At 42.3% G+C, this 13,299-nt stretch overlaps 1 protein-coding gene across 1 annotated transcript in view; it reads left to right on the top strand.

Annotated features, from left to right (window-relative positions):
• The window catches only part of COL21A1 (collagen type XXI alpha 1 chain), a 475,958-nt gene that overhangs the window by 234,289 nt on the left and 228,370 nt on the right, over positions 1-13,299 (top strand). Inside the window, exon 10 of the mRNA XM_073675431.1 lies at positions 1,669-1,752. Within this exon, the coding sequence (XP_073531532.1) occupies positions 1,669-1,752 (84 nt within the window). The remainder of the gene's footprint in view (positions 1-1,668; positions 1,753-13,299) is intronic.

The following is a 13,299-nucleotide window of genomic DNA, read 5'->3' as shown; positions in this document are numbered from 1 at the left end:
TATTTTACACAAAGCATAAAGGTAATATTTTCAATTCATTTAAAGAATATGGGAAGACCATAATTCAATACAATATACATTGTTTGCATATATCTACACTTATCCATTGATCCAGGCAGATAACTATAGATATATTTACACATATGTATTCTAAGTATATAAATCTTTAAGTAACATCTTAGTACATTTGCTGTTAAAGGGAGTCTGTCAGCAGGCTTTATCTATGTAATCTGAGGGCAGCAAGAGGTGGTGGCTGAGACACTGATTTCAGCGATGTGTCACTTATAAGGCTGCATGCTGTTGTTTCAGTACAATAAGTGTTTTATCAGCAGGAGATTATGGCTGTGTTCACACGATGCGTATTTCATGCGTTTCCGCGGCGTTTTTGCAGTTGCGTAAACGCCGCGGAAACGCATGAAAAACGCATGGTAGAAGGGAAGCAATGTTCCCCAATGGAAATCCGCATGTGCTGTGCCCATGATGCGGATTTTTCCGCAGCGTTAACGCTGCGGTCAAAAATCCGCAGCATGTCAATTAATTTTGCGGAAACGCGGCGATTTCGCCGCCATTGACTTGCATTAGAACGCGCCAATTCCGCAAGACAGCATCTGTACTTGCGTAATTGGTGCGTTCTAATGTGCGGATGGTACCCGGGTGTGGAGGAGAGGAGAGTCTCATCCACACCCAGGTACCATTAAAAAAGCTGTAAAAAGAAGAATAAAATAAAAAATAATGTATTCTTACCTTCTGTCGGCCCGCGCAGCGCTCCCGCTTGGTTCCCGGCACTTTGCAGTGAGTTGTAGGACCTGCGGTGACGTCAGAGTCATGTGACGGGTCACGTGACGCTGACGTCGGCAGGTCTTTCAATTCAAAGTTGCCGGCAGCCGGGAGAACAGATTGAGCAGGACAGCGCGGGCCATCGGAGGTAAGTATATACACGCTCTCGGTTCACACTGTATAAATCCATGCTGTTTGCATGGATTTATATAGTGTGACCTAGTTATCAAGCACTTTCCAGGTGATGCTAACATCGCCTGGAAAGCGCTTGTCAATCTGCATGCGGAAACGCATGTGAATCTGCATGTGGATCCGCATGTATTCTGCAGGAAAAACGCATGCACAATCTGCATGCGTTTTTTCTGCCAGGGAGATGCAGAAATGATGCAGAAATTTTCTGCTTCATTTCTGCATCGTGTGCACATACCCTATCACTGCAGGACTAGTGTGAATCCTTGTCCAACCACGCCCCCAGCTGTAATTAGCAGATTACTGTCATTATACAATGTGCACAGTAAGCTGCTAATCAGGTGTGTGGGTGTGGTAGCTTTTTAGCTCTGCTGCATTGCTACTTCTAAAAACTTTGATTGTATCAAAATTGCTGCACCCAGGAAATCAAGTGATACCTCGCTGGATTCAGGGTCTCTTTCTCTACATTATGCGGCTCTCAAATAAGGTAGCAAAAATCAGTGACAGATTTTTATTTAAGCTTTTAAAATTAAAAACGAAATAGTAAAATAGTAATCTGTTTGTTACAATTAAATGATAGATGTTAACAACCAGTGGTAAATATATAAGATATTTATACAAATATTGTTAAAATAAAAAACCTCAATAATCTAAAATATTTATTGCTAAATTTTTTTTTATTTTTCCTTGATCATTTCTCAGTGTTTAAATGGTCCAAGTGATGTCGGCTCGACACCTGCTCCCTGCCTTTGTCCACCTGGGGAAAAAGGATCTCCTGGACCTAAAGTAAGTATGGCCAAGTTATGTTACCATTATCGGCAGAAAAAGGTACTGTAGGCATTAGATATGTGGACACCACTAAAAAAGTGGAAAACAAACTTTACATACTGGCGTAAAATTAACAGCCATTTGTGTAAACCACATAATTTAAAGATACAAATAAAATTGGCGAGGTCTAAACGTTCTAAATCACGCATAGTTGTTGCATATTGTACCTAATACTGCTTTCATTTGAACTTTTTACCTTACATCAGTGTTCTTGGAAGGAATTTCCCCTAAGCTTTGCCTCACACATCAGGAAATGTGGATTGCCAGATGGAAATAATGCCTAAAATATCCAAAGTAAACAATAACACAAATCAAAACATTTTACAGCATTGATAAATATTTTTCCATGCCATTATATAGAAATGTTAACTTTATTCTATGGCCTGTTAAGATTGAGCAGGTACCAAATTATGAGACACTGTTAAAAAAAATGTAACTTTTTTTAATTGGAAAAAAAAGAAAAAAGGTTTTCTTTTCAAATGATTCTTTTTTTTAGGAATCTTTTGTTTTACTATTTATGGGGTTTTGTAGATTTGGACAAAAGTTTTCTAAAGATAATAAATGGCATATAATAACAAAAAAGTATTGTGGCTTTCATTGAAGCAAGTGATTGACTGCAGCTGCCACATAACTAGATGGCATTCAGCCATTAGCCGTGTAAACACAACCACTGCATAAAGACAGACGGGGTCAGTTGGGAAGCTTGAGAGTTATTAAACTGGAGGAGCCTGTGATTTATCAGGTAATTAACAGGTATTTTGTTACTTTATGCTTTAAACTACCTTTAGATTAATTTTGGATAATTGCAGAAAATTCCCTTTAAATTTTATTTAAAAGGTTGGCCATCCCTGAAAATGTATTTGATATACCGTTCATCCTTGTTAAAAAAACAAATAACTAAAAAATACTCACCTTATTGATCCCTGCTGCCCAGGTCCTCTGGGGACTCCATATTTACTCTTCCAGCCAGGATAGACATATGTTTGCGGTGCATGTGATTGCTTGCCAATCTTCACAGAGTAGAACATTGATTACTATTATTTATATTATCAGTTGTTATCATTAGTGTCACTGCTACATATTCTCCATCTCCTTGTCAAGTGAGAATAAAGGCAATTTTGACTACAGATGAGTAAATAAAATTTGTGATGAATATTTAGAATTTAGTTGAACCCTACAAATTGAAAGAAACTTGAACCCTGCAATTTGTTTTGAATAAATCACCTAAAATGGTCAAGACCATTGTACACATTGCACACATGACTTGGGTGCTCCTGGAGGTTTTCTTTCCATAATACCTGTATTATTTGTAGCTATTAAATCACATGGTAAAGTACAGCTAATCAGGAGGGACTGTCGTAGCCTGTATACAAACAGAAAATGGAATGCAGCAGCTATTTTGTGGTGTATCTGGAAAGTGAATTTGAATATGAAAGCACAGCAGTGAAGAAGATGAGTATGAAGAATAGAGAATGATACAGAAATTAATTCATACAGAGAGAAAGAAAAAGGAGAGCTGCTGTTTTCTTGATCAGTGTGTCAATCACACATTTCTTTTCATTCATGCAGAAGCAGGGCACCAATATTGCTGAAAAATATATATATTTAACTGACTGCCTGACAAAGTGTGAATGTCAGAAACTACTGATCTTTGCACACTTATTATATTAATCTAATTTGTCATACATACATGCCACACAAATTCTGCAGCCTGCTTTCACCTTTTTAGGAAGGGAGAAGAATTGTATTGAAAAAGACAGAAGGGAAGTTAAAAAAATACAGACATTTAACTCTATAACTGTCTTCCTCACAAAGTGTGCATGATCCAAACAACTGATTTTTTTTTTTGTCAATCGTACATACATTTCACACTATTACGGTGTCCTGTTGCTGCTATTATTTTGGTGGGGTATGCACCTAGCATTTCTTTGTCAGTCCTTTATTGAGAAAGGTGGAAGTGTAAAAAATACGACAATGAAACAAAATACAGATTTTTAACTCCGTGACTGTCTGCCTCACAAAGTGTGCACTGTGCAGGTCACAAAATACAGATTTCTTTGCAGACCCGTTGTATTATTTAACATGCATAAATACTACACCAATATTGTAGCCTGCTGCCTCTGTTATTACTCATACGAGTGTGGGAGCAGTAAGGAGCAGCAGCACCACCACCATTAGTACCAGCTGTCTGGCCAGTAGTACTATCCAACGCAGGTCTCAATGATGTTACCTCTGACCTCCACCAGTGGAGGAGTATTGTTGAAAAGGCTTGTTAAAAAAAAGCTATTGCTTTTTCATTTTCTCACTAAACCTGTTGGCTATCCCAAAAAAGGGAAAATATTTGGATTATTTTAAAACCTCTTGTTTCTTTACGGGCCATACTGTCTTTGTGCATTGGGCAATAGATTTAAAAAATTTTACGACAAATTACATTATTTATCTGCATTCACCAAAATACATAAGTTTCGTAATTATCTTCTGTGCAAATTCAGCCAAATGGCATAAAGGGACATCAAAAGGTTAAAAAATGCGTATACTTACTTTACCGGACACCTCTCTGACCCCCCCTACTAACCTCCACCTGTCCAGTCCTAGCCACATCTTCTGATCCTCCACCATTTGTGCTAAAATCCCCTCTCATGCTGAGTCAGGACTTCCAGCTGTCATGAGGCCAGGGAGGGTTCTGCACATGCGTGTCTAAGGTGACAGCACAGGTTTTGACATAATGACCTTCCATGATGCTGTGACCTTACACGTGTATGTGCCGAAGCCTCCCATACCTCATGTAAGCCAGAAGTCTCGGCTAAGCGTGAATGATGGGAGATCAGAAGATGTGGCGATGACCATATGGTAGTGTAGGGGCTGAAGAGGTGAGTGGTAAGGTGAGTGTATAAGGATTTTTTTTTTTTTACACACTTCGTTTAATATGCTCTGGGGTCTGGAGAAACTCCACTGCATAATAAAGGACATTAAATTCACAGAGAATAACTTTTCTGCTACTAAATTTTCCCGGGAAAAAACAGGCAAACAAGGAAATTCAAATTTGCCCAGATCAACTTATCTCTAATGTTATTGCTGTCAGCAAAAGTATTCAAATTTGTTGTCACAACTCCTCTTGTTTCATACACCAACACTTTCTTTCACTATTTTTTGTGAACTTTAATGTGTTAAAAAAAATGTAATATTGTCATTTACCGAAGAAATAACCTTTGAGCTGCTTAGGCCCTGTCCTTGTGCTTTCCATTCCTGGTCATTGGCTATACTGCCTGGATCCTGGTGCTTCCCCATTGCTTAATCACTTTAAAAGCAAATACCAAAGCTGTTGTCAATTTACAAGAAGAGATAGTTAATAATCTTTTGGAGGCTAAAAGAAGCAAAGCCAAAAATGTGAAATTTTTGTACTTGCCACAGAGGCTATTTTAGACTCATACTTTCTGATTTTAACAGAAAACTTTTCACCGACCACATTATTTTCAGAGTCATGATTACAATGACAGTAACACTCATATACCCACTATTCACAATAGACTATGTCACAGCTCTCCCTGCTCCCCTTCCTTCACAATGACATTTTCACACGCTCAATAGATGCTTCAATACAAAAGAGAGGGTCTATTGCGGCTAATGTTAAAGTTAATATTCTAAAAGAACAGGAAGTAGGAGACAAGAATAGCCATCTGGACAATTTGAAAGTTGCAAGATTTCGCTCTATGTATTTTTTTAATACTGATTGTTATATGAAATAAAATATTGACTTTTTTTTTAATTACATTGAATTTAAAACAATTTTAAACAGTAGGTCATTTTTGGATGACACATTGCCTTAAAGTGACTGTGCCCCTTATCAGGAGATATGTTGTTTTTATGCTCTCTTGTGGTTATTTCTTTCTTTATAGCCAAATGTTGATGTAAAGCTGTTCCTCAGTTAATCCCTTTGGGGTTCTTTGTCAGCCTCTTTACCACACATTGGTTTTACACTAAAACCCTACAAAATTTATGTTTACACCTTTAACAGGTCAGGTGTCCTATCTAGCACTGTCAGCAGTTTTGTAGAGGTAAAACTGTTGACAAACGCCTTTTAATTTATCCTTTTTTATTCAGACATATTCATTATTTGCATGAAACACAAAATGTAATGCTGACCGGAAAACCAGTATAAGTTTCCAATTATAGCAGACTTTAACTGTTGTAATTATTGGTTGCTTCACAACCACATCTTGGAGAAACTTTTTTGGAATTTTGGAATTGATTCTCCTAAATGGCTAACAAAGAACTATTTGGAAAAGCTAAACCGTGTATTTGTTTTCCAAGCATCATTCATTGGAATAGTAGCAAAGATTTGTTTATATGCCAAAAATAATGCTGCAACATATTACACACAAAGAACTAGTTGGCAGTATTTGCTTTATAAAAATCATTAAACTAAAATGTATGAATTAGGAATTAAAGGGGTTGTCCAGTTTTTGGATGATTGAAGTGTGACTGCAAACTTCTGAATGCTTATAGCATGCTGTCAGGATTCAGTGGTGCATATGGTGAGAGCAGGCAGTTACGTGACCTCAAGTTCGCGATTTACATATATATTCTTGTATTGAGCGAGGCTGGTTACATCTAGTTGGAATGTGGCTGGAAGTATACAAATCGCATACGTTGGGTCACTTGACCACGTGCTCTCGCCTCCAGCACTGGAGAAACCTAAACCTGGATAACTCCTTTAATCACAGATGTAATTTAAAGCTTCAACTGAAAACCCAACAGCTGATTCATGCTGCCTGACTAACAAGAAGCATGGATCAGAAGCCAGCTGCTTCTCTCCACCCCTCTCCACTAGACTGACAGGTTCTCACTGTGTCTGTATACGAAGAGACCTTTCAGGCCAAGGCAATGGAACAGGGAGAAGCCATTGGGAACCTGTTTCACTGGCCATTCCAGTCACATCATCCCCGGTTGATGTTTAAAAGTATGTTTTCTTTGAAGCTCCACAACATTTAAAAAAGACATAACTGCAATAATGTAGCTGGTCTCTGATTCCTTCTGTCCATGGTTCTGCTGTAAGGGTGCATTTAAAGTGAAACTGCCTTTTCAGGAGAACTTGCAGCAGAATATCTGTGTCTATCACATCACACCTCCTCCCCATCAGTTCTCCATAGACATTTATCAGCAGCAACTGCAATCTCCTATCTCTGTAATTTAAAAATCTTTCTTCACTGAATACAGATTTTACCGATTAATACAATGTTTACAGAGTGAAAGATCAGTACAGAATGAGAAAAAAGCTGAATTCTTTCATATGAAACATATTACAAAATTGCTTATTTTCATATATACTACTGATTTATGAAGTAAAAATGAAAACAATGGTTTACGTAAAATATATATACTGAAAGAGTTCTACTTAGCCCCAAGTTGTTATTTTTTTTGTTTTCAATAAAAAAAAAGTTTAACTGAAAGTACCTTAAAGGGGTTGTGCCACCATGAAGAATACAGTTAACCAAGCAGATTAGATGGAAATAGTTTTGTAATTTATAGTGATTAAAAATGATGCTCCATTCAAAAGATAACAAGCTTTTATTTTTCGAATTATGTTCTCTGGTGCCCCCTGGCGTTATTCCACGCTCACAAGTCTGTGAAGCAGAACGATCTCCCCCAGAGGTCAGCTGTGTGAGCGCAGGGTGGGTTGAGATTAATCACAGACAGGCTCTGTGCTTACAGCAGGGCGCCTGCTCTATCAGATGTGTGAGGAGAATACATTGTGCACACTGGGGGTGGGGAATTGGGGGGAGTTGGACTTCTTATGATGAGAGGAACTTTGCAAACTCGAAGAGCTGATCGCCCACTACGAGGACAGAATGGAATAATGCCAGGGGGCGCCATAGAGCATAATGCAAAAAATAAAAGCTTGCTATCTTTTGAATGGAGCATAATTTTTAATCATTATAAATTACAAACCTATTTATTTCCACCTTTTATGCTTGGTTAACTGTATTCTTTACGGTGGCACAACCCTTTTAACAGATATCACAGAGTAACTAATCAGTTAAAAACAGTAATATCACAATGAAATTCCCATTTGTATCGAGAATTGGCATCAGAAACATCAAAAGGTACATCTGAAAATTGAAAGAATCATCTATAGTGATGAGCGAGCACTAAAATGCTCGGGTACTCATTGCTCGGGTCGAGCACATTGGAATACTCGGGTGCTCGACCCAAGCAACGAGCCCAATGTAAGTCTATGGGAAACCCGAGCATTTTTCAGGCGGCTCCCCCCAGCGGTCTGCAGAGGGCCTAAAAATTGCCCAAATCAATGGGAACAGTGCTCAATTGACATGGGAACAGCATGGGGAAGACCACTGGAAGCATTTCTGATTCCCAGGTCACTGCTGTCAACAACATTGTCAGAGTATTACGCCACTTTTACGGACTTACAATAAAACATACAAAAACGAAGCCAAAATGGATTTTGCTGGGAAATATGTTAAGGAACATCCTTTCCAGGGTAATGACTTGTATATAAGGCAAAATAAATAATCAAAAACAAAAATACTCCTCCACACCTTGGGCTATGTTCGCACGTAGCGTTTTTGATGCGTTTTTGCACTTTTGCATTGCTTTCAAGCAAGACAAATGCATTCACCAGGAAATGTAATTTTAACATTTTACAACCTTATCAGGCCATGTGGTGTGTGACACATCATCAGACACATGCATACAGTGCTGAAAAGACATGGGAATAGTATGGGGAACACCTATGGAAGCATCTCTGACTTCCAGGTTACTGCCTAAAAGAGTGCCCATCATAAGTGATCCTTGGCGCATGCGAAGATGCCTCCTGCCATGCACCTGTCGTTGCAGACTTGTAACAATCACCATCCACGTCCTTGTCCCAGTGCAGCATTCAGTTGTTCCTACCCCATTCCTTGGAATGCAAGCGCAAGTATGCAGCCAGCCACCCACCAACCCACAGGCTGCAATACTATACTGCCAAATTGTTGACAGCTGCTTGCACTTGAAATGTGGCCTCTTAGGGTCGTGGAGGCGGAAGCTTTTCATAACCTCATGCCGGCGGTGGCCGGGTGTCCATACTCGGTCCCCAGCCGCCACTGTTTCTCCCGGTGTCGTCTCCGCCTTCCACAAGCACGGGTCCCACAACATTACCCATGCCCTCACCAGTGCACTCACTGGGACTGGGAAGGATGGCCTAACCACAAACATATGGACAGGTGAATGTGGCCAGGGATGGTACGGAGCCAGTACTCAACTTTTTTTGCTGAGTTGTACTTCACCACAGCCATATTCTTTAGCTCGGTGAAAGGACTGGCATAGAGGGAAACTGTATCTACTCTGGGTGTCATTTCTCCCAGGAAGTCCTCTAAAGTAGCTTTTGCAGAAGCAATGGCAGCCCGTCCAACATCAACTCGCACTTCTTGGTTGTGCTTTGACACACAAACATCTTTCTTTGCGCATTTAATTTCATGACTACAGAGTTGGGCAATGGCCTGATCTGCAATCTGGTTTGAGAAATAACATGCATAAGCACGTCCGATCCACATTAAAAAAAACAGCCATAGAATATCCGGAAGCCTTCCCCCACACTTTTCTTAGCCAATGCTGCATCTCGGTAGGGTTGGATGGACCCACCAGAAAACCGGAGACTCTTCCGGTGGGCCCTGGCTTCTCCTTCAGGAAAGTTCATAGTGCCGAGATAAGGCCATGATGATGATAGAGGCCACCATCTGCTTAGTTTTCTGTTACTTGGAATGCAAGCACAAGTATGCAGCCAGTCACCCACCCACCCACAGGCTGCAATACTAAACTGCCAGATTTCTGGGCAGCTGCTTGCACTTGAAATGGGGCCTTTTAGGCTCATGGAGGCGGAAGCTTTTCACAGCCTCATGCCTGCAGCGGCCGGGTGTCAATACCCGGTCCCCAGCCACCACTATTTCTCCCGGTGTTGGCTCCGCCTTCTACAAGCGCGGGTCCCTGAACATTACTGCTGGTACTTTTCTGTGGGAATCTGCTTGCCTCCTACCAGCCTGGAATATTTCCAGTAAACTATGGTACGACCCCATGGTATTAGCACTGCCCCCAGTACCAGTAGCAAAGCCTTCCCCAATTTCCTTCTCAGGAATTTTATTTGGTAGACTGAGTGGCTCCTCAAATACATTAGTTTCTCACAAAGGAGCTGAAGATAGAGTGGCAGTAGGTGCAAGTTTCTCCAGCCTGTTAGATATTAGAGGGTGAACGGCAGCACATTGGATCAATGGTTAGCATTGAAGTCTTGCAGCGCTGGGATCCTGGGTTCAAATCCCAGCAAGGGCAACATCTGCAAGGATTTTGTATGTTCTCCCCATGTTTGCGTGGGTTTCCACCTCCGTAAAAAAGAAGCAATAGAGTGTCCGGGAACCTTCCCACACACTTTTCTTAGCCAGGACTGCTTCTTGGCAGGCTTGGACGGTCCCACCAGAGAATCCTCTGCTGTGCCCTGACTTCTACATCAGGAGAGTTCATGATAGCGCTAACTTTGCAGCTGCTATGGGGCTATTGAGCGGGAGAGAAAGTGAGCCCTCAGAATCAAATCCTCTGGTGGGCCCAATGTTTTTCAATCTGAAACAGATTCTCAGTGGGAGTTGTATTTCACCACAGCCATATTCTTTTGCTCGGTGAAAGGACTGGCATAGAGGGAAACCGTATCTACTCCGGCTTTCATTTCTCCGTCACCAGGTTCCGCCCATTGTCACACATGACCATGCTTGGCTGTATGTTCAGCGGTGAGAGCCACAGATCAAGCTGCTGTGTTACAGCTTTCAACAACTCTGCAGCGCTGAGCGGTTTGTCACCTAAACATTAAGCATGTTCTCTTCAGCACAGCCTGTTGCCGCTTGGCCAAGGCAGTGCTGCAGTGCTTTCAGCTTGTGACTGATGTGGTCATTTCGGAGATGGAGGAGGAGGTGCAGGAGCTGAACAATGTGATTACATTGAGGTTACGTTGGCGACTCTGTTTTTATACTAAAGAAAGATCCTACTGTTTTTTTTACGTTATTTTTTAAGGCAAATGCATTCACTGGGAAATGTCATTTTAACATTTTACAACCTTATCTGGCAATGTGGTGTGTTGAACATCATCAGACATATCCTGTTTCATTAATGATAGAGGGACTCTGAAAGACACATAGAGCAGGGCCACAGTAACGAGTACGACATGTTCCCATTAGAAAGGAGAGAGTCTGCTATACAGTTATAGGGTATGCAGTGAGTACAACGGCTGACCAAATTTAGGATAAACCCCACTAAGATTTTAAAGAGACATAGAGCAGGACCACAGTAATGACAAACTCCCATTAGAAAGGAGAGAGTCTCCCATAGTGTTAGCCTATGCAGTGAATGCAAGGGCTGCTAAAAATTTGGAGGCACTCCAATGCCCCTTGGAAGAGACGTGGAGGAGGGCCTCATAAAAAAAGTTCCCATTAGAAAGGAGCGGGCCTCTTATACTTGTAATGCCCATGCACTAAGTGTATGGGCTGACAAACATTTACCCCTGGGGGGTATACATGAACATACTGTATACATTTTTTTTTTTACAGGCATCATAAACACCCTTTAAAAAAATTATGTGGGTGTTGCATCACGGACCACGGTCACCCTGGTGATATGGTGGTGGAGGATGAGGAGAAGGAGGAGGACAAGAGCAAATAGCCAAAATGAGGAAGCTTATACCCATGTGTGGGTGTGAAAAGGTGCATGGGAATACACCTCCCAAGAAAAGACACTGGATTTGAGTTTATGTTACGCTGCTATCATTCGGTGGTGTTGAGAAGTCTGGCCCAATCCAGCCCTTGTTCATTTTTATAAGAGTCAGCCTGTCAGCATTTTCAGTTGACAGGCAGATGCGCTTATCAGTTATAATTCCACCAGCGGCATTAAAAACCCGCTCTGATAAAACGCTGGCGGCAGGGCAGGCCAGGACCTTCAAGGCATAGAGAGCCAGTTCATTCCACGTATCCAGCTTGGATACCCAATAATAATTAGGCACAGAGGAATCATGGAGGACGTTGGTACGGTCGGCAAGGTACTCCCTCAGCATCTTCGTAAACTTTGCACTCCTTGTGAGAGTACCCCGCGCCTCAGGGCCTGTGCGATGGGAGGGTCTGAGAAAACTGTCCCAGAACTTTGACAGTGTTCCCCTGCCTCTGCTGGATTGGAGTTGTGTCTCTCTCGCCTGTACTCCTTGGTTGTCCAACGAAGTGTGCCCTCTGCTGCCAGCGTTTTCAGATGGGAATTTTTTTAATAGTTCCGCAACATGGGCCTTCTGGTGCAGCCCCATTTTTGTAGACCTGTCCGCCTCAGGAATAAGAGATATAACGTTCTCCTTGTAGCGTGGGTCTAGAAGTGTCACCAACCTGCCATGTCCCCCGGCCATCCACGCTGAACAGACGGTATGACAGCTGTGCTGGTAGTACCGTCTATTGTGCATGAAACTACCTCCTGTCCTTCCTCCTCCTCCTCTTCCTCATTGTCACCCAATCCATGTTGGGATGAGATGAGGCTTGGCTGTGTGTAATCACCCTGTATGGTTCCTTGCTCCATCTCATTGTGCTCCGCCTACAATGCATCCTCTTTGATTGTGAGCAGAGAGCATTTCACAAGACAGAGAAACGGGATGGTGACGCTAATTATGGCGTCATCGCCGCTCACCATCTTGGTGGAGTCCTCAAAGTTTTGGAGGATGGTACATATGTCTGACATCCATGTCCACTCCTGAGGTCTTATGTGTGGAGTCTGAACTGAATACCGACGGCCTTGTTGATGCTGTTACTCAACAACTGCCCTCTTCTGCTCACAAATCCTTCCCAACATCTGCAGTGTAGAGTTCCAACGCATGGGGACATAACACACCAGTCTGTGAGCCAGAAGCTGCAAACGCTGCTGAAACACGGCAAGGGCGGCGGAAGCGGTAGCTGACTTTCTAAAATGGGCACACAGGCGGCGTACTTTAACAAGCAGATCCGGCAGCTTCGGGTAGGATTTGAGAATCCGCTGAACTACGAGTTTAAGCACATGGGCTAGGCATGGTACGTGTGTGAGCTCGCCTCGCCTCAGAGCCGCCACCAGATTCCGGCCATTGTCACACACGACCATGCCTGGCTGTAGGTTCAGCGGTCTGAGCCACAGATCTGCCTGCTCTTTCAGAGCTGTCCACAACTCTTCAGCATTGTGCGGTTTGTCACCTAAGCATATTAGCTTCAGCACAGCCTGTTGCAGCTTGGCCGAGGCAGTGCTTCCAGCTTGTGATTGATGTGGTCATTTCGGAGATAGAGGCTGAAGAGGAGGAGGAGGAGGCTGAGGAGGATGAGGTGCAGGAGCTGTAGACCATGGGGGAAACCCTGATTGACCTAGGGCCCGCAATCCTTGGCGTTGGGAGGACGTGTTCCATCCCAAGGTCCGACTGGGTCCCGGCTTCCACTATGTTAACCCAGTGTGCCGTCAGCGAGATGTACCATCCCT

The sequence above is a fragment of the Phyllobates terribilis genome, unplaced genomic scaffold, assembly GCF_046119375.1.
Source record: "Phyllobates terribilis strain yellow unplaced genomic scaffold, ASM4611937v1 Scaffold_3__8_contigs__length_932513732, whole genome shotgun sequence".
Classification (NCBI taxonomy): domain Eukaryota; kingdom Metazoa; phylum Chordata; class Amphibia; order Anura; family Dendrobatidae; genus Phyllobates; species Phyllobates terribilis.
The sequence above is the reverse complement of the archived record's forward strand: the minus strand, read 5'-3'. Positions and strand labels throughout refer to the sequence as shown.